Source organism: Anolis carolinensis, chromosome 5 (assembly GCF_035594765.1).
Source record: "Anolis carolinensis isolate JA03-04 chromosome 5, rAnoCar3.1.pri, whole genome shotgun sequence".
NCBI classification, from domain to species: domain Eukaryota; kingdom Metazoa; phylum Chordata; class Lepidosauria; order Squamata; family Dactyloidae; genus Anolis; species Anolis carolinensis.
In genome coordinates, this window is record NC_085845.1 from 193,233,190 (window position 1) to 193,261,116 (window position 27,927).

At 39.6% G+C, this 27,927-nt stretch overlaps 1 protein-coding gene across 10 annotated transcripts in view; it reads left to right on the forward strand.

The window, feature by feature from the left end:
- The window catches only part of sox5 (SRY-box transcription factor 5), an 824,881-nt gene that overhangs the window by 684,650 nt on the left and 112,304 nt on the right, over positions 1-27,927 (forward strand). For 8 of the 10 annotated variants that reach the window (XM_062983191.1, XM_062983193.1, XM_062983192.1 and 5 more), the window contains 2 exons: positions 3,066-3,189; positions 14,443-14,528. In XM_062983191.1, coding sequence (XP_062839261.1) covers positions 3,066-3,189; positions 14,443-14,528 — 210 coding nt within the window. The remainder of the gene's footprint in view (positions 1-3,065; positions 3,190-14,442; positions 14,529-27,927) is intronic. The other 2 variants (XM_062983190.1, XM_062983196.1) reach the window with 1 other exon arrangement.

A 27,927-nucleotide genomic window follows, 5' to 3' on the forward strand; every position in this document is an offset into this window, starting at 1 on the left:
ACAGGAGGTAGAGAGCATGCATGAGAAAATGTGACAGCGCTTATAAAAAGGAAAGGAAAGGAAAGCCGGGGGGATGTTGCTTTCCTAGTGGCTCTTTTCCCAAACAGGGACAGTTTAGCACAATGCATTTTCTAGTATACCCAGAAGTCACTTGAAATCAAGTGCAGACTTGTAGTACCTTGTGGTCTTGGCAGAAGCACGCTGTGTGTGTGTGTGTGATTGTGTGTGTTGCTTTAGTTTATATTAGCCCTGGAGGCAGAGTTAACACTTGAAATGGGACAAGAGTATTTGTAGTCATCAGAGAACTTTCCAGTCAGCTTCAATAACATCACTATGATTTTTTTTTGTATATATATTTTTTTTCTTTTTTGGCAGCAAAGCCTTCAGTGGAGCCATCTGTCTCTCTATTAGTGTTTTGAGTTCTGTTTTGAAGCTTCTTTGCTTGGCAAAGTCACTTTCATCCTTGGAACCCTTCTTTTTTTTTTTAAAGTTTTGTGGCTCTATGCCGAAGAATACGATGCAAAAATTCTGCTCGGCTGTTCATTTTTGTTCTAAAAGGAGAATGGAGTTTCTTTGTCATTTTTTTAAAAAAGAAATATTTTAAAATTATATAGAAGGGGAAGGAACAGGTCAAGGCAGAAACAGACATGTCCCAGAGTTGTTTAAATCCTATAAATACTAGAAGCCAATGGTTCAATATTTGAGTAGGCGTGCATCTACACTATAGAATTAATGCAGTTTGACATTGCTTTAACTGCCATGGCTCTATGCCATGGAATTCTAGAATTTGTAGTTTTGTGAAGCACCAGCAGTTTCGGCAGAAAAGACTAGCCATCTTGTAAACAACAGCTCCCATGATTCCATAGCATAGAACCATTGCTATTAATGTGGTGTTAAGCTGCAGTAATTCTACAGTGTAGATGTGCCCTAAGATTCTAAGAGACCAAGGCCCAGCTCACACTACACAGCTATATGGTTCTATCCCATGGTTCTCAACTTTTTTTTTTTACCATGGACCACTTTGACCAGGGACCGCTTGACCAGGAGCCACTTTGACCAGGGACCAGTCTCCAACATTAGTGCCAAAAGGGTTAAAAATCAGTTTTTCATCAACTTTAGATTTAGATTTGTTTTGGTTATTTGGGGTACTGACTCAGAAAATTGCATTGGATAGACCACAGCAGCTCTAGTTTCTGATACAGAACATATGCCGTCCAGTAATTGCCATCTGTTTGCCCACATAAAACCATATTTAATAATCTAGAGCTGATTTTCCCCGCATGTCTTGCAGACCTTATTTTAAGTCTTGTGGCCCACCAGTGGGCCATGACCCACAGATTGGGAACCACTGATTTCGGATAATCAATCAAACAACTCCAATATCTCACTAAAGTGAGATACAGCTGTATCAGTCAAATGGAATAATATCACTAAAATTATGTAGGGTGAGCCCTTCGTATTCATTGAACATGACTCAATGACTGCTTTTCTAAATGTGGCTCAGAGTGCAGCCATTCCACCAATGCACTAGGATTATGCAAAGAAATTGGGTGCAGAATGTTTCCGTTTGAGTAGGACACCTCTTTTCAAGTCAATACTCTAAGTCTTGAGCTAAATACAGAGGCAGTACAGTGAAAGAGGGAATAGTTGTTTTGACTTTCAGTGGAACAACTGGAATCAAACAAGATGGTAGCCTTGATTGTTCAAATATCACTGGCCCATTGCTTTGCATGCATTATTTCATGATGCTCCAGATGCTAAAGTCATAAATGCAAGTGTTGAGCCCAAGACTTTGTTCCATTCACAAGGCCTTTTAAAATTGAGTTTCCAATACAGGCAGTCCTTGAGTTACAAACATCTGACTTACAAATAACTCATAGCTAAGAATAGGGGTGAAACAACAGGAAGTGAGATAAATCTACACCTAGGAAGTAATTTGAAATATTTATGATATTGACAATGATTTTGACAATTGAGATTGAACTAAGAGGAATCAAATTGACTCTAACATTGAACTATCCCATTAGTTCCTTTTGCTATAAATTGCAGTTAATTTAGTGGGCTGGGACAAGATCTTAGCAGCAAACTGAAATATGAGTACAAAATAAAAATGTTAGCAGTATTGTTTTATTTATTTATTATTTATTTGCGACATTTATATCCCACCCTTCTCACCCCAAAGGGGACTCAGGGCGGTTTACAAGTATATATACATACAATATATTATATTATACGACTATATTGCAATATTATTAGTAATATTGCATGTAATATAAATATACAATTATAATAGTGAATTATAATCATTATTACATTGTATTACATCATAATATTATTATTAATATTACATGTTTATACAATATATTATAATATTACTATAGTACAGTAGAGTCTCACTTATCCAACATAAATGGGCTGGCAGAATGTTGGATAAGCGAATATGTTGGATAATAAGGAGAGATTAAGAAAAAGCCTATTAAACATCAAAGTAGATTATGATTTTACAAATTAAGCACCAAAACATCATGTTATACAACAAATTTGACAGAAAAAGTAGTTCATTACACATTAATGCTATGTAGTAATTACTATATTTATGAATTTAGCATCAAAATATCACAATGCAATGAAAACATTGACTACAAAAATGTGTTGGATAATCCAGAATGTTGGATAAGCGAGTGTTGGATAAGTGAGACTCTACTGTATTATATTTTTATGTATTATTATATCATTAAATTGATACAGGAGACATGGTGGACTTGTTGACTTGTTGACTTCCGGAAGAGGGTTCAAAAAAGATCTTGCGGCTACAACCTCAGTTTGCCCATGTCTCCTCTAAATAGCATATATCCTGGTTTCTGGAATGGAAGGGTAACATGGAAATCAATTTCTGTTCTGAACTTGTTTGTCAACAATAAATGTCCGTAGACATTGAGCATACTATTAAGCATCCTATTAACTATTCTGTATAAGCAACGCTATACAAGTTATATGTCCGTACTACACAAGTATACTGTTAAGAAGCCATGATATCTGGTTTGATGTTCACCTTCTTTGTCCAGCAGGTCCAAGGTCAGCTACCGCCATTAATGATTCCAGTATTTCCCCCAGACCAACGGACTCTAGCAGCAGCAGCCCAGCAAGGATTCCTCCTTCCTCCTGGTTTCAGCTACAAGGCAGGCTGCAGTAAGTCTTGTCAACCCCAACCCTCATCCCTGGAGTGTGAGCCAAGGGTGGGCAGAACAAGAATAGATAGTGGCCAAAAACATGGAAAATTAATGTTAAAATCCAGACTATGAGCTCACTTTGCAGTCAAAGGGATACATGGAGGAGAGGGATGGACACATGAGTTGCATTCACTAGGTTTATCCATCCTACCTAGTCCTATCTGTGTGTAGGCTATAGATCAGGGGTCCCCAAACTAAGGCCCGGGGGCCGGATGCGGCCCATCGAAGCCATCTATCCGGCCCCCACGGTACAAGGGCAGAAGGGGGTTGGGCTAAATGACCCAAGGGATCTCTTCCAACCCTCTTTTTTATTATTATTATTATTATTATTATTATTATTATTATTGACATTGAGGCTGGGTGGCCATCTGTCAGGGGTGCTTTGCTTGTGCTTTCGGTGCACAAAGACAGAAGGGGAATGGACTCAATGGCCCAAAGGGTCTCTTTTAACTCTTTTTTATTGTTGTTGTTGTTATTATTATTATTGCTCAGTGGCCAACTATAGTCCGGCCCTCCAACGGTCCGAAGGATCGTGAACTGGCCCCCAGTTTAAAAAGTTTGGGGACCCCTGCTATAGATATAAGCATAGACTTGCCAATGCATACTCAATTACTTTCATTTTGGGAGGTATTGGTTGCATACTCAGAGCGTAAGCATGTGGATATTTATATTTTTGTAGGGCTCTCTTTGTAAATTTGGAAGATACAAAATGGACATTTATGCAAGACTTTGGTACTATAATTTTGGAGCGGATAATAACATCAGTGTAATTTACAATGCTGCTGCATAAATTACCAAGATAATGTATTCATTTCAAGTGGTCAACACTTCAAATAAAATTTATAAATGCTAACTGCGATATTGTTGTTATCATCAAGAATGTTAGTTTCCTTGAAGGTCAAAATTCCAAAATTTTTGAAGGCCTGCTCTCCTGATCCAGCTGTCTGTCATGTGTTCACAGAAATCCTTCATCTGCAAAAGCATCTTGAATTAATTCCAGTGGAGAAAGAACACTCTTTTCTCTGAATGAATGGACCTTTTCCATAGAATGAATGAGGAAGGCCATGTCTCACAAAACATAGGAATTTTACACCTCTAGATATATGCAAAGTGATCTAAATTTACCCTGAACTCAAATGTTATGGAAGGTACACAAATGCAGGTTCTGTAGTAACAACTGAATTTGCATCATCCTCACGATCATCTCTTCATATACTTTATCTCAGTAATCTAGACAATAGGTAGCAGATTTTGCAGAGTATCATGGCCCCAACCATCAGAAAGACCATATCTCCCTAAATCAATGGTTCTCAACCTTTGGGTCCCCAGGTGTTTTGGCTTACGACTCTCAGAAATCCCAGCTAGTTTACCAGCTGTTAGGATTTCTGGGAGTTGAAGGCTAAAACATCTGGAGACCCACAGGTTGAGAACCACTGCCATAAATGAAGCTCCTCAAGTTCTAATATTTTGGCGTTTTCTCTCTGTCCCATTACTGTGACAAGGACATTTGGTGAGATGACATGAGAGGGCCTTCTTGGTGGCTGCTCCATGGCTGTGGAACTCCTTCCCAGAGAAGGTTGAGCCCTCTCCTTTTTCTCTTCTAGATTGATCCCCACCCCTGTTCTCTTTCTACTGGCAGGCAAAGATTTCTTTTACATTTAGAACGCCTTTTTACTATTAACTCATTATTATAGAAGTATCTTTTATTATCAGGTGACCGGGATAAATATATTTTTGAGTTAATGCAATTTTGAATAGGATTGGGTTTTTGTTTTATTTGTATGTTGTTCTAGTCTGTAGTGCAAGTTACCTTGGGTCTCACAGTGGGAGAAAAGCTGAATGCAAAACAATTACGCAAAATAAATTGGCAGCACCATGTATAGTGAATGCATTTTTGTTACTGCCAGAAAATGGGGTAGGGGGTGCTTGTGGGATTCTCTGCATTGTGTACCCTTTGCCTCAGGTAGCAAAATATGTTGGGTTAGCCCTGCAGAGATAGAGAGAGAGAGAGAGAGAGAGAGCATTTTTAGTGGCAACATTTCTGTGCATAAAACCCAAGCAAATGGACCTGATACTTTTGAAATACATGCCTCTTGTAATGCCTCTAAAGCAGCTGTTGTTTGAAATGTCTCTTTTTCCTCCCACCCTAGTTAAAAAAAAACCTCCAACCTTAACACTGTTGTAGGGGAAATAAGATTTCCTTCTAAAACAGCCTGTTTCCTATTTAATGAAGAGGTTTAATTTGCCCTTTTTGAAAGCAACTTCCAAACAACATGCAAGTCCCATTAATCTCAACAGGAGTTCTGTGCATAGATCAAGGGGTAGCATATGCCTCCCAATTTATGGGCTAACGCAAAGCATGACTATCTTTATAACCGTCTAAGGTTGAACGCTGCAGATTAATCCTTGAAGGCTTTGCTTTCAAGCTAGTCTGTGTGTGTGTGTGTGTGTGTGTATTTGGACGATTCTATTTAAGCTTTATATAGATGCTTGTGTATCCCTGTCATCAAGACATGGGTTATCTTTTTTAAAAAGACAAGAGAGTGGGAAGATCACATCTGACTTCATTTCAGCAAACAAATTTATCTTCATCATGAATTTCATAAAACTGGTTTCATTCATTTCCGCTTATCTAACTCTTCTGACATTAGTTTCCTATCTAGCTATCTGAGACCCTCTTGTTCTGGGTGCTTCTGTATTTGGCCCTTCTGTTTGGCTTTATTATGTTCTCATCTGTGTATCATTGACTAACTCATGAATTCCTCAATTGTTGTTGCAGGGTTTTTTTTTCTCTTTCTTTCTCTTTTTTTGTTAACGCAGTATTCACCAAAAAGAGCAGATGAATTCATTTCCAAGGCAAAGGGGCTAAGCTAGTGATACGTCTATTCCAAACATGTTAATCCTCAAGTCTTATTTTTGTTTAGAAAACAGAATGTCATAAATGCAATATATAGAGCAGTAGCTATATGCACATTTATCTCCAGGCTGGAGAGAAAATGACAAAGATCACCTGGAAACATATCAAAAAATAGTCTCAAAATTAGATGTATATTTTTTTGAGTGACAACCAATACTTCTAAGCGAACAGGATTTTCTTTCCTTCAAAACCACTCACATATTCTATGGCCAGAAACATGCTGGTGTCTTCTTGTTGTTGTTGTTGTTGTTGTTGTTGTTGTTGTTGTTGTTGTTGTTGTTGTTGTGTGCTTTTGAGTTGAACCTACCATGGCATTTTTTGTTTAATAAGGATTTTACTTTGCTTTCCACTGAGGATGAAATAATTTGGTTTCCTCAAGATCATCTAGCGGAATTCATGGGCAGAGTGGAGATTCAAACCTTGGCCTTCATGAGTTCTAGTGCTCATCTACATGGTCACCTAAATCCAAAGATAGTCCAAAGCATTCCTATTTATGAGGCTGTTGCCAGGGTCTGTCATTGTAGCCATAACTTCAGATGGTATAGCCCTGGGCACATAATACTGCCGTTACAGCATATCACAAATGGCAGAGCTCAGCAAAACAATATAGACCATAGATGAGATGTCAGCGATGGAAAAATTGAGTTAATTAGGCCAATTACAACAGACCATGTGAATTTATAATTTTTATTTATAATTTTTATTTTATACCAACACTCCCAAGTGCCAAAATATTTCAAAAGCAAAGAGAAGACAAACCCAGTTTATAAGTAAGTGGTTAGCACTCCATAAAAATTAATAGACTTAATAGAAAAATGCTATTTCTACTGAAATTTCTAGAACTAATAAGATCATTTTCTAGCTATGTTCTGCATCTGCTGACAGGCTCCACTTTTATTCAGTTTGTCTTTTGGTTTCTTAGGAAGATTATACAACTGTTTTTTAAAAAGATATATTACATAACTGACCACAGCAAGCAATTTTCTTTTTGTCTAAAGAGCTGTCAATGAGGAAAATCAAAGTTCTTGAGCTCACCAATAGCTGGACAGCCTATAGTGGACATCTAGTGTTCTTATCATTTTTCTTTCTCAAATAGGGAGATGTAGTGATTCACGTCCCCAAACATGTAACTTAAAGCTGTGTTGAATATCACTGCAGCTCTATTTGTAGGCCTGGTAAAGGTCAAGAATGCATCCCATTAAACATATGTGGCAGATTCAATTAAGCCCTTATTTAACATAGTGTGACGCTATGTCTGTGTGTTTACTTTGCAACAGCTAGTATATTAAGAGCATGGCAGCTGCGTGACACTTTACATCCATGAGACTGACATGACATCACAGAGTTTTGAGAAGTTTTTTGGTCACCATGGAAATGCAAATGAAAACTAAATCTTGCTTTGCCTGATCCTGAAAGATGTCTTTAACAACTGCATGCCATGGAGATATTCTTGAAGCTCCTGCTTTGTCCATCTGTAAAACTATCTTTCACAAATATGGGTTTTTTTATATGAGATTAACAAAGCTAATGGGGAGACTAAGATGTTCTGCTGCATGTGTGGAGCATGACACTCATTGGATCTAGGACAGAATAATTTATTTCAGTTGCTTATGTATCTGTGTGGGAATCTAGTAGGGATCCTTTCCATAATTGCACAATGATGGCAATGGTAAGCTGACAATGGTGGAATCCTGTTGGTTTTTCATACATGGACACATTCACATATGGAAACAGTTGTCCAGTGCAGAAGAGCTGCATTCAGTTCCAGGTTGTGGAAGTAGCATTGTGTATACAGCATCATTACATCTCTATGTATATTGGGCATGTGCGTTTAATTGCACATTTTATATCTTGATCCAGGTGCATAATGTTGCCATTCAACATTATATATATTATTATTATTATAGCAAAATTAATGTGTGAATCTGCACATAGAGATTTAGACGATGTAGCCCCAATGCTGCCAGTGTCTAATAGCCCCAAACAGCCTATTTATCATATTAAAGCCAGTTAATACCTAAATAAATAAATGAACATTGAACTGATTGATCATCTTCTCCTTCTACTATGAAATGTTTTGATGTGTAAAGACACTCTCTATCACTCAGGATGAGAAAATTTAGGTGTATTCTTTATATACCCATTCTCCTACAGCTCTCTTTGGTATTTCCCTTTATTATCCAGATATATGAGAAAATTAGTGGAAATGGCAGAAGAGATTGCTATTTTTGGTGGACAAGACGGTGAATGAAGCATGACACTCATCAAGCATGATCTATTTTTCTCTTAACTAATATGATTCATGTCCATGGTCCCTCTTCTGCATTTTTGGCCCATATTCTTCTATGCTCTCACTGCACATGACATTGTTGAAGGGTGCACAGATGGTAAATTGAAGAGTATGGCCTAGATAAATGATAGATATATTGTCAAATATATAGGTCAATAGAAATCATTTAGGTTTTAGATTTCCTAGGATTCAGGTTTCCTAATTTTTCTTTTCTTTTTAAAAAGGTATGTTTTCCCATTTCAGCCACCACAAATAATTTTCAGAACAATTCAGCCAAGGTTTAGCTCTTTCAAGTCCCATTAATTTCAATGGAAAACTTAAACATTTGCTGCCTTTTATGTGCTGAATCAGATGTCATTGGTCTGGATTTACAGATGGAGTGCTATTTCTCCCAATTTCAGACACATCCATTTCTTTGGGGGAAGGATGATGCATACACAAGGCAAATTATATATCTATATCTGTCTATCTGTATCTCAGCTCAGTGCAGATAGAAACTTTAAAAAAAAACAAATTTACAAACCCAAGCATAGTTATTGATGAAATATCTAATTAGTCTGTTCTCTTGGCACAAACCAGTATGAGACTAGACAAGCCAAGGCTAATAAAATTAAAATATGCTGAATTTACCATTCGTCGGTTATCTGAACAATGTCCCCTACATCCAATAAAAAATTATGAAACTCATAGTTAATTGGTTTTTTCGCACAGGACAATAAAATTAATGTTTAGGATTAAAATACCATAAACTTCCCCAGGCAGATTTGCTGATGTATCTCTGTTTTTTAGTTCATCACATGTTTCATTGTTTAATAGGGTATCATGTGGGCCATATTATGATGCCTCTTGTATACAAGATCAGAAGGCATGGCTTCAGGAGGACTACTGGCTAATTTATGATTTAAGTGCTATCAGATGATGTTCAGGACATAAACAAATTTTCAATCCCTATAAGGGAGGGTAGGAGACAAAGTGATAGAAATGTTATATATCCATAAGCCCGACTCAGGCATTATATATCTAGTTTGAATCAACAGCTGTAGAAAGAAGTGCATATGTCTATTTCCTTCAACATTGTCTTTCTCACATGGAAAGCAAATGTACAGTATAGAAAGCCTGCATAGAGAATTATATGCCTTTTCAGTAGACCCAATAAAGCTAGTATCACATTGTGTACTGTGGGATTTGTTTTCTGATTAATAGAGATACTCCCTACACAAATCTCAAGAAGACTTCCTAGACCCTCTACACAAGAAAGAGTCCTAGAAAACTAGTGCTCCTCTCCATGTCTACTTCACATAAGTAGGGATGTCTCTTCAGACTTGTTGCTTCATGTTTGAGGAGAGCAAACTCTTCACAAACTGATTCAAATCAAAAAGTAACACCTTGTTGATGGAAGTATCAAAGATAATGAGGATCCTTAATAGAAATAATGAACGTTTCCAATTCTGATCATGAGGGCAAAAGGTTTTGTAACACTAGAAGGACTGGTCCTAGACATTTTGCTGTTTCAAGTGACTATTATTTGAACACTGGCAATGGAAGATCCACCAACACCAATCTGAAAGCACTGAGAAAGTTAAGGAGAGCAGGACATTCATAACACACACTGTTCAATTCTCCCACAGAGGGAAATAATCATGAAGACCAAAAGGAATAGCCATCACTTTTTGTAAGGATAGGTTCAGCTCTGTAGTGTAATGTAGCGTTATGAGGCCACTCTGGCCCTATTCAATATGTTCTTCAGCATTTTTTCACTTATGTGAAAGAGGAAAGCATGTTAGCTCCATTCCATTAGGTGCCACTTAACTCTTGTGATAAGTGATGGATCTGGAGAGGAGAGATTCTTCTAACCACTGAGGATCTCACAGCATCATGGGATGCACAAGAGGAGACAAATACATCTAATCATGCAGGGGTGGATTCAGACATACTTACTTCATATAAAATGTTGTGTCATGACATTTAGAGAGCAATGTTTACAAACTTCCCTATCCTGTGCATGATATTGTTATTGCCATTGTTATTTATAGCCTGCTTTCAGCCAAGATTAGCTCTCAAAGCAGCTTACGATTAAAACCACACAGAAAGTACAATTTATTAGGGATATGTGGGATGTTATGGCAGTCCCTTCAGGTCACTGACAGTTGGTGACACAGTTGAGGTTCCAGGCTCATCTGCCTAGAAGGAGGCTAAGGACCAACTGGAGGTGGATTATTTTTGTGCATTGTTGAAAAGAAGGCATCAAAAGAGAGCACACAAAATGCACCTAGAAGAAATGTAAATTAAAAATTATGGTTTACATAGCATTGTAATGTGGAATATGCTAAGTCATTACAAAGGGACTCTTATACATGAACTGACATAATAGATAAATCCTGGGGGGTGGACTTGGATGTGATAGTCTTTCAAATAAAATACACCTTCTGACAGATGTATTTCCTTTCAAAGTCCTTCAAACAGGACCCTGTGCTTTGTAGAGCAGGGTTGGGGAATTTTTGGCCTTTCAGATGTTTTGTCATACAACTTTATTTATTTCCAACATTTATATCCTGCCCTTCTCACCCGATGGGACTCAGGGCAACTTACTTCCATCAGCATGACCAAAGGGAAGAAATTGTTGAAGTCTTATCCCCAATGTTCAAAAGGCAAAGGTTCACCATTTCCATCACAGCTAAAAATATGGCAACCCTAACATAGAATGTTGATAATTGCAACACACAAGTGTATTTGGTGTGTTGGTCTCAATAATTTTCTAACTCCATCAACCAGTGACTTAGGGAGGGCCTACACTGATGAGAAAGCCATGTTCAATAGAGATCCCCTTAAGCCCCCTCCAAGGTGGGAGGGAGTCACTCCCAGGGTGCTGAACTGGTTGTAGTTGGCGACAGCCACAGCACCCCATTTACCTTTCTCTTGGGTCAGCCTCTAAGGCCCCTTCTACACTGCCCTATATCCCAGGATCGGATCCCAATTTATCTGTTAGATTATTTAACTAGATTATATGAGTCTATAGGAGACCTGGTGGCGAAGTGAGTTAAAGTGCTGAGCTGCTGAACTTGCAGACCGAAAGGTCCCAGGTTCAAACCCCGGGAGCAGCTTGAGCAGCCGCTGTTAGCTCCAGCTCCTGCCAACCTAGCAGTTCGAAAACATGCCAATGTGAGTAGATCAATAGGTCCAGCGGGAAGGTAACAGTGCTCCATGCAGTCATGCCGGCCACATGACCTTGGAGGTGTCTACAGACAACGCCGGCTCTTCAGCTTAGAAATGGAGGTGAGCACCAACCCCCAGAGTCAGACATGACTGGACTTAACGTCAGGGGAAACCTTTACCTTACCTTTACTTATATGAGTCTACACTGGGATAAGCAGATAATCTGGAATCAGATCCTGGAATATAGGGCAGTGTAGATTCAACGTAAGTCAGCTGGGAGGGGGTGTCCCTGGACTGCCTGGGGAGCACAGAATGGCTGTCAAAAGGTAGCTGGTGCCATTTCAATTGAGATCTTAAGTTAGGGACAACTTGAATCCTGCCTATGGACTTGGGTTTTCCCTGGGGTAATTTGAATCACCTCTTGTGAGCAATTTAACCACATGAGAGATTGACCACTCTCACACCAACCTAAGTGATCAGTGTAGATGTGCCCATAGAGGCCCAGAGAGTCTCCCAACCATATATCATGCATTTTTGATATCTAACTTAAATGTGATGACTGATACTGGAATATGTCACCTTCCCCATATCTCCACAGTCCAGTAACATCAGGAAACATTAGGGATAACCATAAAGAATGGTGCCTAAAATACTCCTTAAAATCCAGAAGGGATTCTGGATATTGTAGTCAAATGGTACTTTTTCCATACTTTACAGACATTACTGGGAGAATGGATTAACAATATGGCATGGTTTTATCTGCGACGGCCCTTTTGGATTTTGTGAAGCATTACTTTGTGGTGACTACTGTCATTAAATAGCAAATGTGCATGTGTGAGCAAAATGTCAGTATCTACAAACTTGTGTAAATGAGGTTATAGCAAAGTCTTTCCCTGACAACTTGCAAGAATCCAAAAGCCAAATCCAGAAATGTATTCTGCCTATTTAATCAGATGCACAATAACTATCTATTGTGCTTTTATAATGAATGTGTATTGTTCTAAGTCTGGTTTCCAAAGACTTTGCTGGGCCAGTAATTTCTGTTAGCACATCATTGGTCCATGCACAAATGCTCCAATGATCTTTATTAATGAAGTGGAAAGCTTTTTAACATTTTGTCATTTAGAAAGGCCAGAATATATAAGGCACAGCACATCTGTGTTATCTGCAAATCTAGCTGTTAACAATTCATTCCTTTGTTTTCTGCATAAAAATAGAAAGGGTATCAAGAGTGTTTATTTGGATTAAATAGGAAGAGGACAAGAAAGGCTGAGTAAGATCCAAGGCCTTTTTTGTTTATATGCAATGCTAATGTTTTAAAGAGGATTTATTTGAATATTTCCTATTAAAATTATGTCATAATAATTGCAGCTGGCCTTTCACATTTGTGGGTTTAACATTTGCAAATTTTATTATTTTCAGGTTTGATTGATAAGCTATCTCTAGAGGTTCTGTAGGACAACTCTGTGGTCAACTACTACTGGAAGTTGACCATAAAACCAAGTAGGGGCAACTAGGGATTCTAGGGAGCACAATTCTCTAGCAACTTCATCAGATGGGATGAAATCAGCTTCCTGGGATGTTTTTGCCCCGTCTGGGGAATGGAGGCAGACACCGGAAATCATACGACATCATGTGACTTCCGGCATAGGCCCGCCCCCAACCCAACACCAGCACAGGGCATCATGAGAGGGAGCTGCACACGGGGCAACAGATTCACCCCACTGCTTCCTCTTTCCTCACCAGAAGCCAGGCGAATAGGGATGCTTTGCCTGGCCTTTCTGGTAAGGTTGCAGGAATTTCTGAGTCCTCCAGTGCATTTCTGTGATTAACATCTGTTGGATGTCAACTATAGAGTCCCGTGGAATCGTCTTTTTTAAAAAGCAAAGGTATTGCTATTGCTTATTCTATCTTTAACAAAACCGTTATTTTGTCACCTTCCTGCAGTTCTGTTTCTTTACTAAAAGGCTTGGAGTTCTATCAGGCCACAGCTCCTAGGAATCTTTCTATCAGAAGAAAGGATGGGAATATCATCATGTCACCTTGTAGGAATGAGCCAAACACTTCTACCCTATGGATTTTGGGGAAGGATGATTCTAATGATAAGGGTCCAGCACCCAAAAGGCTTTGATTACTGTTTAGCTTGACATACGATCTGATTTAGGTGGAGCCAGCTCCTTTGTGAAATGAAACACTTTCAGATGGATGTGTTTGCCTTTTAAATAAATTTTGGGTATGTTGGCTAACCCTTTTTCTTAACTCATTAGTCAATTGACAATTAAACGTATAAAATATAACAGCTAAGACACTTATGTAATGCTCTTTGATGTGAGCATGGAGATGTTACAAGTTGACCTGGATTTCTATTTGTGAAGCAATGGTGAATGTAAAGTGACTATGATATTACTCCCAAGTCAGTTCCACTGTCTTAAGTGTTTTCTCTGGACAAGTTTTTACATTTGTCCCCATCCAGTATGATGGTATTATCAAGGTTGCACTGCCTTGTTCCATCCCAAACTGTCCTTTTCCTTTTTCCTTCATGGCTCCCGCTCCCCAACCTTCTGAAGCTCAGTCTTCAGTCTCCTGATCAATGTGCGCCCCCCTCCCTATTTCCCTAAATACATCATGAAAAAGGATGAGGTTTCCGCCTTAATTGCTTGTGCCTTTTATTCACATTCCTCTCTCAGCCAGAATTGTGAAGAGTGTTAGTAAAAGGCTTCACAATGGAGCTTTTCATTAGGCCCCAGCAAGGCACACAAAAGAAGGCTTTTGGGAAGAGTGAATGCAGGAGTTTAATTTGCAGGTGGAGAGTAGATAAAAGGTGCTGACGCCTCTATTATTCTCTTACTTAGGTGACCCTTACCCTGTTCAGCTGATCCCAACAACCATGGCAGCTGCTGCCGCAGCAACCCCCGGCTTAGGCCCTCTCCAACTGCAGGTAAGTCTGGATACAATGCCGGACGAGGCAAAGGTTAAATAAATATGGAAAATGGTTTTCTCTCCCATTTGAACTGCACAAAATCCACAAATGCATTTATTTTACTCCTCCCCACTCTTTATGTTGTTTCTTTGGGGGGGGGGCGCTGACACACCCTCCTTTTTCATTTGCAAAACTGCATCTGGAGATGGCTTTCTTTTCACCTGAGAGGGGTTTTATTCAAAGGATTGTTTCCACACCATTGTGATGTGCTGGGCTTAGCAGCTGAATAATAATAGCAGTATACAAATTTGCACTTTTTTTTCCTTTGCACCTTACTTCCATTCCTTGGTTCCAAATTTAGACTTAGATTACTTGAAACATGTTGGGGAGGGGAGGGAATAGAGATAAATGATGAATTTCTTCTCAGATTGTTTGACCTCACAAGGGATGGGCACTTGGCTTAGAAAGGACAAAGAGATGTACTTCTGTACATGATTAGCAGAAACCACCATCCAGATCCTTGAATAAATGACACGTCCTTATAATTCAAAAAATGCAGAGTCAAGCATTTGGCTCCCTACCACTGAATGCAGGCCATTTCTCACCCAAATCCATTTTTGAGGATTGCACACTGTCTTCATTTCAGTATTACAGCTGGCCCTCCACGTTTGTGGATTTGACTTTTGCTGATTTGACTATTCATGAATTTGGTTAAAATGTTCTGTCTAGGAATATCTACATCCTCCAGTGTGACTCTGTGATCAATCTCCAGAGGTTAACCATAGAGTCATGCTGGAAGTCTTAGAGATTCCTAGAAAGAACATCTCTCTAGGAATCTCTAGGTCTTTCAGGGCAGTTCTATAGTCAGCAGAAGTTAACCAAAGAATCATGCTGGAGGATCTACAAATTCCTAGGGAGGTGTTTTCTCAGGTAAAAAATAGCAATTATTTATTTGCATTGTTTCATTTTCCTGGGTATCCTGTGCCCCAAATTCCAGCAAATGTGGAGGGCTGACTATAAAATGGAGTGAAAGAGAACATCATCTTGTAATTGCTGCTGCAGAACAAATGGTAGCCAGGAATCTTTGGTGAGCTATCTTCTTCCCCACCTCGATGTAACAAATTCACTGCAAAAAGTGAGATACAGTCCATAATTTGAGCAATGCAAATGCCTTTCTGGGCAGACAATCTATTTCTGTGCAAAACTTATTATAGTGAACAAAATACACTACTTCCTGTACAACAATTTTGGTTTTGGTCTTTCGTGCCAAAAACACACATCATGGTCCTTTTCAACAGGAATCCATGCAATTTGTGTAATTTCATAAAGTTATAGTGTCTCACATAATTTTTTTGGTTTGGTTCAGGAATTGGTGTCTTTTCTATAAAATATGTTTGCTTTCCAAAACCTGTCTCCTGTGCAACAAAACAGCATGTACTTTTTGAAAACAATGCCTCCCCCCCCCCCCCCACACACACACAAGTCTTGAAGGGAGAACCATCTTGGAGCTTGTTGATTTTTCCTCTTTGAGATATTTTTAGTATTGAAACATCTTTCTTCATAGAGTATGTCGGTATTAACTAGTATCCTTCACATCCTTATCAGAGATTGAGCAAAGTTATTGAAGGTGTTTCTGTCGCCGTTTCGCATTTACTTAGGCTGATCTCTGCATCATATATAGAGAGAGTTTCCAAATGGTTTCCCATCCATTGAAAAAGGCGGATGCATCAGATCTCTTGAATAACCTAAGATCAGAGAAGACCTTGATAAATGAGTTTAGAAGTAGGAAGACTTTGTTTACAAGAATGATGCCAGGCATTGGTTATATGGGACAGCTATTGCCATAGATTATTCGGTTAATACATTTATCTAGGGGTATTGCTAAAAACTTTGGCTGGAAACACAAGGCACTCCCTCAACCAGGAAGATTATCTATTGTGTTAATTCAGCTCACCACATGATGATGTGGATGCCCATTAAGGGGTTATCTTCCCCTGCTTTTATTAATGGGGAAAAACAATGTGTTAGGCATTAGAGATCTTAGTTCACAATACAAGAGTAACCAATGTTATGAACATATATAGGAATTTTGTAACAACTTAGGGACTGTTTCAGAGAATGAAATGGGCAGCATAAGCTTTTGTAGATTGAGTTTCCTTTGTCTGGTGCATCCGAGGAAGTAGATCTCAGTCTATGAAATCCTATGCTACCAACTTCATTCTCTCAATTAGCCTCTAAGGCAATGGTCCTCAACCTATGGGTACCCAGGTGTTTTTGGCCTACAATTCCTAGAAATACCAGTCAGTTTACCAACTGTTAGGATTTTTGGGAGCTGAAGGCCAAAACATCTGGGGACCCACAGGTTGAGAAACACTTTTCTAAGGTGCTATAAGATCCCTTTCCAGACTAACATGACTTCGTCTTTGAATTCTTTCCCAATGTTGTGAATGTATTCACATTTCTTCATCTCAGTTCACCACATGTAAAGAACCTCACTTGACCCCGTACAATATCAATAATCCAAGGTGTGCTAAATAAAACTCTCAGTATATCTGGTTTTACAAGATGAACTCACACACCCAAGTCTTCAATGTGTTAAGAAAAGGTTATATGGGTTTCAATCTAAAAGATGGGGTAACCGTGTCACATTGTGAATGGCCCAGAAATTCTTGCTGCTTTCAATTGGCTATGTATGTCATAATATCAGCATACTAAGTCACTCTCTTAGTGAGCAGAAGAAAAGACAGGCAACAGTGAAGATGAATCTCTTCTGCAGTTGAGTCAGCTGAGACCCGAAGAAAGCACAGTCAGTGTGTAAGTTTGCAGAGGTTAATGTATTCACCCCTATTGTGCATTTATATGAAAAGCGACACTGTGCTTTTCCTTCTGATTGCTTGGGATGCAAATATCATGGACAGTATTGGCTTGTTAAGACCACAGAAACAAGGCTGTGTAAGCCTGGATGGTTTCTTGGGAATAACCTCAGATTTCACGAAGTGTTACAAATAGTTACAACAGATGCAAAGACAACCAAGTCAGAAAAAAGAAAGGGAAGCATTAACCAGAGCTAAGTTATTAACAATAAAATAAAATGTTTGGAGATGAAAATTGGTTTTCTGTTGTTGTTGCTTAAAAAAAACAACTGAAACAAGCAGTTAATGAAAGAAGAAACAGACAGTCTATGGTGATGTTCAGGCTTTGTTTGTTGTTTTTAGGGACCTGTGAGTTCTGATAAAACCACTGCATAGTGGTTAGTATAAAATGTGGGATTGTGGACAACTTCCCAGTGCCAGTATGTTAATTTTAGTTTCAGTGTGTCAGACTTTCCACAAGATGCCACTAGCCAGTTTTTAAAAGGGGGAGTTCTGAGGATTACAGTCCGAAAAGGTAACTTTTCTACGTTATGGGAATATTGATTCCCCTTTCTCGTTTAGACACAGGAATGAGCCTTTGTATTCTCTCCCAGGCCTTTTAAGTTTGTGTCCCTTGTGTATTTTAATATGCTATCGTGACCTTTCTTACTGCCATATAAGCTGCTGTTGTAACTATTGTTATTTGGGGCTGATTTGCCAAGTTGTTTGTAGTTTCCTTGCCTTCAAATGCTCCAGCTTAGCTTCCCTGGAATTAATGAGCAAAGGATGGTATGGTTCTTGTAAATAAATAAATACCACGGTAAGTGCACAAAGAATTCTCAGCAAACATATCAATGTGGAAAAGGTTACCTAATAGCTGGGAATTTGACAACCATTGATTTTTAGAAAGATTGAACTGGGAAGCAGTAAAAGAATATGTCAGTTCCATTTTCTCTTACATTTGAATTGTTAAAATGTCAACTTTTTTTTCCAAAGGAAGAGATTTCCAATTTTTTAAATTGTAAAAATCTCTCTTCCAAAAAAAGAAGATAAATACATCAGCCAAATTCAATATTCAGAGGCTGAAATGCATCAAATTGAATCCAGTACTTGGAAAAGTTACATATTTTAACTTCCAAGCAGGCCTGGGGATTTGGGAAGCTATAACTGAAATAAGAATTTTCCATGCCCCACTCGAACATGTGTGTTGAATAGAAATTAAAGCTGCATGCCTATCAGGAAGAAAAAAGTTAGATCAGTAGTTTTCAACCTGTGAGTCCCCAGGTGTTTGGACTCCAGCTGTTAGGATTTCTGGGAGTTGAAGACCAAAACATCTGGGGACCCACAGGTTGAGAACCACTGAATTAGATACAGTACTTTAATTCGGTATCACAAATATAGCTGAATAAACAAGAATTCAAAATCAGACTGTTAAAGCTTAACTTCTAGGCCTGGATGAATGAATCAGTTTTAGTTTTGTTTTTCTTCCATTCATTTAAAAATCAATTTTTCTCAGGTGCAAAAATAAGGGAAAATGAGGTTGTTTAAAAAAAAATAATGAATGAAAAGAAAGACTTAAATCCTATTGTTAGTACCAAATAGAGTAGATCAACTGAATTAGTGGCAAGCCTGTATGTATTGACTCACCATTCAATAGTTCAATTATTCTAGTTTATTCTAGTTGAAGGACTAACCCATAGGATTCTAGTCCAAATTCCCACCAATCCCGCAAAGAACTGTTTCTCTTTCCAGAGAATTTTAAAACAGAGAAGAACTCATTGAAGTCGGTGTCATTACATCTCATAGGAAGAGCCCTGAAACCACCATATGAAGGGCAAAAGTCCCATTGAAATAACTGACTTACGAACAAGTTAGTTCTTCAGAGTTGCTGTGAATTGATGTGGATGTGACATATCTTGATTTCAGTAAGGCCTTTGACAAGGTCCCATATGATCTTCTTGCAAACAAACTAGTAAAATATGGGCTAGATAATACTACAGTTAGGTGGATTTAATTGGTTAAGTGACAGTACCCAAAGGATGCTCACCAGTTATTTAACTTCATCCTGGAAAGAACTGGAGTGCTACAGGATTTTGTCCTGTGTCCAGTGCTATTCAAAATCTTTATTAATGACTTAGATATGAAGGTTTAGAGGGCATGCTCATCATGTTTGCAGATGACACCAAATTAGGAGGGATAGCTAATACTCCAGAGGACAGGATTAGACTTGAAAATGACCTTAACAGATTAGAAAGCTTGGCCAAAACTAACAAAATGAATTTCAACAAGGATAAATGTAAGATACTACACTTAAGCAGGAAAAAAAATGAAACGCAAAGATACAAGGTAGGTGATGCCTGACTTGACAACAGTCCATGTAAGAAAGATGTTGGAGTCTATGTAGACAACAAGTTGAACATGAGACAACAGTATGATGCAGCAGCTAAAAAAGCCAATAGGATTTTAGGTTGCATCAAAAGGACTATAGTGTCTAGATCAAGGTCATGATGCCCCTCTATTCTTTTTTAGTCAGACCTCAACTGGAATACTGTATCCGATTCTGGGCACCACAATTTAAGAGGGATATTGACAAGCAGGAACATGTACAGAGGGCACTAAAATGATCAAATATCTGGAGACCATGAATCCCTATGAGAAATATCTTAAAAAGCTGGGGATGTTTAACCCGCAGAAGAGAAGGTTGAGAGGAGACATGATCACCATGTTTAAGTATCTGAAAGGATGTCATAAGGTAGAGGAAGCAGGCTTATTTTCTGCTGCCCTGGAGACTAGAACTCATAGCAATGGGTTCAAATTACAGGAAAGGAGATTCCACTTGAACATTAGGAAGAACTTCCTGACTGTAAGAGCTGTTCAGCAGTGGAACTCTCTGCCCTGGACTGTGGTGGAGGCTCCTTCCTTGGAGGCTTTTAAACAGAGGCTGGGTGGTCATTTGCAGGGGGTGCTTTGATTGCGCTTTTCCTGCATGGCGGAGGTTGGACAAGATGGCCCATTCCAATTCTGTGAGTCTATGACTAGAAAAACTCTTCAGTTGCAAGAACCCAAGATGGTTTAAAACAAGATTTCAGCCAAATGATAGTCAATGTCAGCCCAAAGTCTATCTCTAACCCATCCAAAGCAATGTTTATCCAGCTCTTGATAGCTGTGCCAAATTTTGATCAAAATATGTTAAAAAGTTTCCCTGTAATTTCTGCCATTAAAAGAAAAAGGATGAAATAGAAACATTATTATCTCACTTTTGGAAAATATTATACTTCATCGTTTGAATTTGTGGACTGCTTCCAACTCTGCTAGATCATATCTCTATATCAGAGCTTTCCAAACTGTGTGTCATACGACTTTAATGTGTCAGTTGCAGTGTGTAGGTGTCACACAAACATAATGAGAAATGACAATGGAAATGTGTTTTGTTAGTTAAAAAAATGACATTTAAAATATAAATTAAAGGTTTGAATGGGATATGTTGTGTCCCCATACATTTTGTTATTACATATGTGTTTGTATCTCTTACAAGCGGTTGATTTAACTTCTAGTTTCCTAGTGAAACTGTGTCATGAAATGCTGTGTGTCTAAAAAAGTGTCACCAATATAAAAAGTTTGGAAAGCTCTACTCTATATTTTAGTGAATAGACTGTTGCAATTGAACAACAGCATGTATGCAAATGCCCAACTTTCCAGAAGTTGATGGCATTGAAACAGAACATAGGAAACACAGAGCCTGGGGAAGTTACTTTTCTGGAATGACAGTTGCCAGAATCCACAGCCCACATTGTCCCATTGGAATGAATAGGAGGCAAGCTCCCCAAAAGTAACTTTTTCCAAGCTCTGAAACAGTGTGCCCCTTCAGACTCTAGCTGTGGAACATTGTTGTGATGGGCCATACACACTTGATATAGCGGAGTGCAAAATAGAGATTGTGGTGTTGTAACTACATAAATTCATCCACTTTGGATTTCCTGCAAGAAATATTCACTAAACTGTTTGGGTTCTACGCCACCTAAAAAGAGTAAGCTGTGAATCGATTCAGTCAACTCGTGGCTTTATAGATTTCAATTACATCTCCTCTTAGTCGTCTCTCGAAACTGTTGAAAGAATGCTTTCTACTTGCCCTCTTTCTATCTCCTTTTATTTTCTTTTATGTGCCTGGTGTTGTTCTTTCATCCTGTCCAAATCTTTGTGCGCTGACAGCAGTAGCAAAGCGGGTTATTGTGGGAAGGGGATGAAAAAATGGAGAGAGGACAATGTTGCCACTTCTGTGCTGTGGCTGACACATGCCCTCTGTGTGGAAAGACCCCTGGCAGCCTGGCTTTGAGAGGACATGTGTTTTGAAGCCCTTCCTCTCCTTCTTCTCCCCAGGAGTCCCCCACTGTGCTGTCCTACCTGTCACAGTTAGCACTAATTGGTTGCCCTCATTGACACTGCCTGCCGAGAGGCTAATGACTGGATGAGCAGGTACATTAAACTGCCCTCCTTATTTGTAGCAGGGGATACTCTACGATGAATGTCACTGACTCTGTTAGAGACGCTGGCATTCACACCATCTGTGTTTGAGCTTCTTTTTGTGTGAATGAAGCAGAGACTTTGCCATTTTTCTTTGCAGATGTGGCACTTGGAAGTTTCATCGTCACTGTCTCCTGCAGCACTTGTTTAGGTTCTGTTGGTCTGTACTCACATTGGCAGAGGGAGTGGATATTGGGTAGTATTTAATCGAGGAAGTTTGAAAAAAAGATAAAAAGATCTTTAGAGTAGGCCCTCCATTTGGGTTAGGGGTTCAGGTCATCCATGAAAGTGGGAAAATAACAAATAAACCAACATTTTTTTCGACCTGCGTGAATACTTCTTTAGGAATCTCAAGGTTCTCCAAGGAAACTCTGTGGTCAAACTTCACTAGATGTTGACTGTAGAATCGTATTGACGACCTGGAGATCTCTAAAGAAGTGCTCTTCATAGGAATCTCTAGGTCTATTAGTCATGATTGTATTGTCAACTTCTGGAGGATCTAGAGATTACTAGACAGAACATACTAATCAAATCCGTGTATAATCAAATTCTCAAAAGTTGAACTCATAAATACGGAGTGCCAACTGTATGTATGCTCTTTTGCTCCTGCAATACAGAGGTTGATTTTGTTACAAGTTCAGACCTATGGTTTTTTTTATCTTATGGCTGAAGCACTTGCAGAGGAGGGGATGATTTTCAGCTATTTGCAGCAGAGCACATGATCTCTATGCATTTTTATTGCTGAAACATATAGTTCTCATATGGTGTGCTAACAAATTTTCTTGTAATGCTTCTGTGGAGGAAGGAAACGTAGCACATGCAAAAGATCAGGCAACTTTCTGATGCAATCAAAGGTCCTAACATCTCATGAAGTTACAATGGTAGATACACATAACAAGGATTTCTCTCGACTGTGGAAATCTCTATCCAAGGAAGCTAGCTTCCAGCAGGCAGTTAAAAAGGTCTGATCCACAGGGCATTCAAAGTTTACAATATTTTTTTTTTTTAAAAAAATCAAAACTGGATTCTAGGATTGCTGTTAGACTGCTTTTAAGAGTTATTTTTAAAAAGAATATTGCAATATGTTTTGTGACAGTTTTATCTTTGTGTTGTCTTAATTTATTTCTATTTGTTCTTTGCCTTGATATCCCCTGTGGGCTGAAAAGCAATGCAGAAATAATTTAGATAAAGAATTTAAGGACAACAGAGATATTTGTGATAATGCTGGGTTCTATAGTATACTGAGTGGGGATATTTTAGCATGCTTTCACTTGTTTGGGTTGCATAATGCAAGTCGCTTCTGGTGTGAGAGATTCAGCCGTCTACAAAGATGTTGCCTAGCGGACACCCAGATGTGTTACTATCCTGGAGGGAAGCTTCTCTCATGTCCCACAACCTGAGGATCACAACCAGAGATAGTGAAGACATCTGCCCTTGTGCTTTGCTACTCTGCTGCTGAATACGCATGAGCAGTGTGGAATACACAGTGGATGTGGCCCTTAATGAAATATGTTGCATTATCACAGGATGTCTAGGCCTTACACCACTGGGGAAATTATACTGTTTAGCTGGTATTGCACCACCTGACATCTGTCGGAAAGCAGCAGCCTGTAATGAAAGGACCAAGGCATTGACCCAGCCCATCCCATTTGGATATCAGCCAGCATGCCAACGCCTTAAATCAAGAAACAGCTTCCTAAGATCCACAGATATACTCGCAGGAACACCTCAGCAAGCGAGAGTTCAAAAGTGGTAGGCTAAAACCCAGTTGATACCAGATGAGAAACTTCCCCCTGGGCACTCACAAGACTGGGCGACTTGGAAGGCGCTGAACAGACTGTGCTCTGGCACCACGAGATGCAGAGTCAATCTTGGCAAATGGGGTCACAAAGTGGAGTCCATGACATGTGAGTGTGGAGAAGAGCAAACTACAGACCACTTACTACAATGCAGCCTGAGCCCAGCCACATGCATAATAGAGGTCCTTCTCACAGTGACACTAGATGCACTCTATGGCGCCAGCTTCTGGTCAAAGGAAATCTAGTATAATGCCAAGTTTTTAACTTTGTGTCTTTAAATGCATTGTAACTGTATCCTCAATTCACTTCTGACACGATAAATAGACTAATTTGGGATTTTTTTTTGTATGATTTGAGGGCAGAAATAGCCTTTTAAAATCACTCTCTCTTTTTTACAAATTGAGAAGTTAGGGACTTTGGGGAAACCAGTAGAGGTTTGTAAGGGCCACATGCAGTCTGCTTGCTATACGGTGCCCATCCCTGGTGTAGACAGTTTTGTGTTGGATCAATGGCATGGCATGATGTAAAGGCAGATTTCTGTATTCCTATGGTTCATGTCAGCACTGAGTCCTATTATAGACAGGATTAGAGTTGCACCAACATACTGTTTATGCTAACATAAAGACATTCCATTATTTTGTTTGTATAGCAATAAACGTAGAATATGTCTGAAATATTAATATCCACCTATTGTAGGTTTACATTTTTGATCGAGTAGCTAAAGCCCACCTTTAAACATGTATTAAACTCTGCATTCTAAATCACCAGAGCAGAGGATCTTTCTCCATTTTTGTCTTTGTCTTCTCTGTTAAATATCTTTCTCCATAGAATGATAAATCATTATTGTATCGTTTAACTACTGTATTAGGCAACAGCCACAGTTCACTTACACTTTGGAAAAACCAAACGGAACTGCGTTTCCGCTTGGAGACACATTCCATGAACATCTGGGCAAAATAAACTGAAAATAAGAGCTAAATACACATACTGCAGTGTTTCAGATTAGCATTGCCAAAACATGGCAGCCATCCATCAGTCATTAGCTCACTAGATTCCTTTAACATTAATATGCACATTTCTTGATGGACATCACAAATGCTGAAGATGATAATGACAGTGAGTTAATAAGGCAGCATAGTATGAATATTTCCTATTGGCTAGCCCCTAAAATTGGTCGCAAATGTATAATATTAACCTAGATTGGGCATCATGCTCTCCTATTTTTTGCAGATGCTATATTTAGGTGCATTGGCTGCAAGTTTCTCACCACCTGTTCTGCCCAAATGTAGCCAAAATGCCCATTTTATGTGAGATTGGTGGAGAGCAAGGGGCAGTTCCACAGCTGTAGGGAATAGATACACTTCCATGGGTGCGAATGGATCCATGCCCATAAACAGCAGCTGAGGATTTAGACCTAGCACTGGTGACAAACATTCTGCTGGCATGAACACCACTTGTAGGTGTTGTTAAATAATGCCTATTAATGCTTTAAATGGGTTTGTTCACCTCTCCTCCCTACAGCTGCAAGCATGAGACTCTCTGCCCTCTTTCAGTGTCCAAGAATTCCTATTATTTCATATGGGGTGTGCAGTGCCTTAGTTTATGCACTCTTAGAGATACACATGCCATATGTTCCTATTCTTATGGTTCAATGGCCAATGGCTATTTGTTATCATTATAAACCACTGAGGTGTAAATCTATATCAGGAAATGGGATAAATGACTTGTCCACAGTCCATTCACTCACCATCTTTTTGACTGCATTCATTGATCAACATTTTGAGACAAGTCACAGTGAACTTGCAAAGGATACTTAAAGGGAAACATAAAATAAGGGCATGTACATTATTCTAGAATACAGTTTCATCCTGTCAAGAGGTGTGGTTCTTTCTTTTTCTGAAAAGATATTGGGAAGAGAACTTTGAGAGTAAAGTAAGGCTCCCATAACTGAAGAACCAATATCTGTGGTTTCACTGACTCATGTCCAGAGAAAAATGGCCCCTCTAGATATTTGCTATTCTATAGTATGCTTCTCCAGAAACTGCCATGAATTTGCACCAGAGGACCTCACAAATTCCTAGAAAGGTCTCTCTCTCTAAGAATCTCTGAGTCCTCCAACACAACTTTGGTATGCTGGGACCAGACATCAGGTAATGTAATGGCATTCCATTATATCTATGGTTTCAGGTAACCTCAGACCAGCTGGGAATGTGTCCCCCATGGATATGGGGCTCTTTGTATTTTGTAGACTCCAAAAATAGCCTTGGGAACCATGTGCCACAGAAACGTAACCTCTACATGCATCTAATTTTGCGCCTCTCACTGAACTGAATAAGAGGACCACAATGTTTGCACTCGAGCACTGGCACCCAGGGTGACAAAACTGAAGGAATTCTGAGAATGGAAGAACAGTTGCTAGAAGAGGGTCTTCCCCTTCATATTATGGAGAGGGAGGGATGGGATCCATTGAGTACCAACAGAGAGTGGGAAACGGCTGTTAGGCTAATGACTCTTCTTTGCATAACACTTTGGGTCTATCAGTGTGCGCACGTACTTGGGGGTGAGGAGGAGGAGGAGGAAACCTCACAGCTTCCTCTTGTCTTCGCTCTGGCCTGCTGTGTGTTAGCAGACCTCAGTCTGCATGAGTGAGCTTCCTTGTGGGTTAGAGAGCTGCCGTTTCCCCTCTCGTTCCCCCTCCTCTTCCCAACCCAGAGCCTGCAGGGCAGACAGACAGAAGCACACATATGATTAATACAGCACAGCTGCAGCGCTGGCTCATTTGCATATGTATTAATAGAGGCAGAAACAACAATTTAATTACATCAAGAGACATTTGGAATACTAAAGAACGCATGCAAATAGGCCTGGGACCGTTCGGATGCCCCCCTCCCCTTTGTCTTACTTAATCCAAGCAGGCAGAAATCTTTGGGCCCAGTAGTTTCTTCGTATAGCCACCCCCATGCTGATTTCCCCCTCTGAAAAAATCCCCTTCAGGAAGAACTGGTGAGGAGCTGCAGACACAGCTATTACCACCCCTGGGCCTCCCAGGAGCTCTTTGACATTTGGACAATAGGAGCAGCCCAAGCAAAGCTTTTCTTCCATGCTATTTTCATATTGCCAAGCCTTCAGCTTGAATGTGGTGACTTTTGTTCTTTTACTAAAACAGCCTTAAACCATGGTCATTCCTATCCTCTAGTCCTGGAGACAAATTCTTTCTGGTTTTCTGATTGTTTCATTTTTCCTTGTAGTTTGGAACAGTTTTCCTTTTGTGTTTTTCACCCCTCCCTGCTTCTCTGTCATGCTTCCTAATTATCATGGTTCCTAACGTCATGTTTCAGATTATGGGATTCAAGCAGAGCTAGAATTCTGTACTTGAAGGAAACTAGTCCAGGATACGGATAAACAGAAAAAAAATAGAAGGATATGTTTGACACTCCTGGATCTTGAATCTTAATTAGTACGTGTTGATTCACCATCAAAGACTTGATTGATTGGCTCTATTCTAGTTGGGATTCACCAATAAGATAGGATCCTCCGGTGGCCTAGGGGATAAAAGCCTTGTGACTTTTTCGGTTGGATTGGGTTGCTGACCTGAAGGCTGCCAGGTCCGAATCCCACCCAGGGAGAGTGTGGATGAGCTCCCTCTATCAGCTCCAGCTCCATGCAGGGACATGAGAGAAGCCTCCCACAAGGATGGTAAAACATCAAAAACATCCGGGCATCCCCTGGGCAACGTCCTTGCAGATGGCCAATTCTCTCACTCCAGAAGCAACTCCGGTTGCTCCTGACACGAAGAAAAAAAAACCCAATAAGATTCAGGACAAGGGCAGTACAGTCGTTCCTGTGCACACTTCATGGCCAGTCAGTGGCTAGGTGGAGCCATGCTCTCCAATTGCCTTTGAGGAGATGAAGTCCTTGTCCTTCAGACCACCTGCATTATGGCCCTTTCCCAATGGCCCTTCAGACAAATAAGTACTTTCTGCACAATTTGACAAGTGGATATGCTCGTACAGAAGCTCCAATCTAAAACCCTGTTTAGGCACAGAAAGAAGCATAGGACGACTACACATTTGGCAGGCAATACTGAGCCTCTGGATTGTCCCAGGAATGTGGCCTTCTGTCCTTACTTAGTCATCAGAGCAGAAATGTCTACTTGCTGTACTGCAGAACACAATTCAAGTTCCCAGTTGTAAAAGCCCAGTCTGTATATGGATATGGCTGCCCACAGACCTGGCCTGGTTTTGA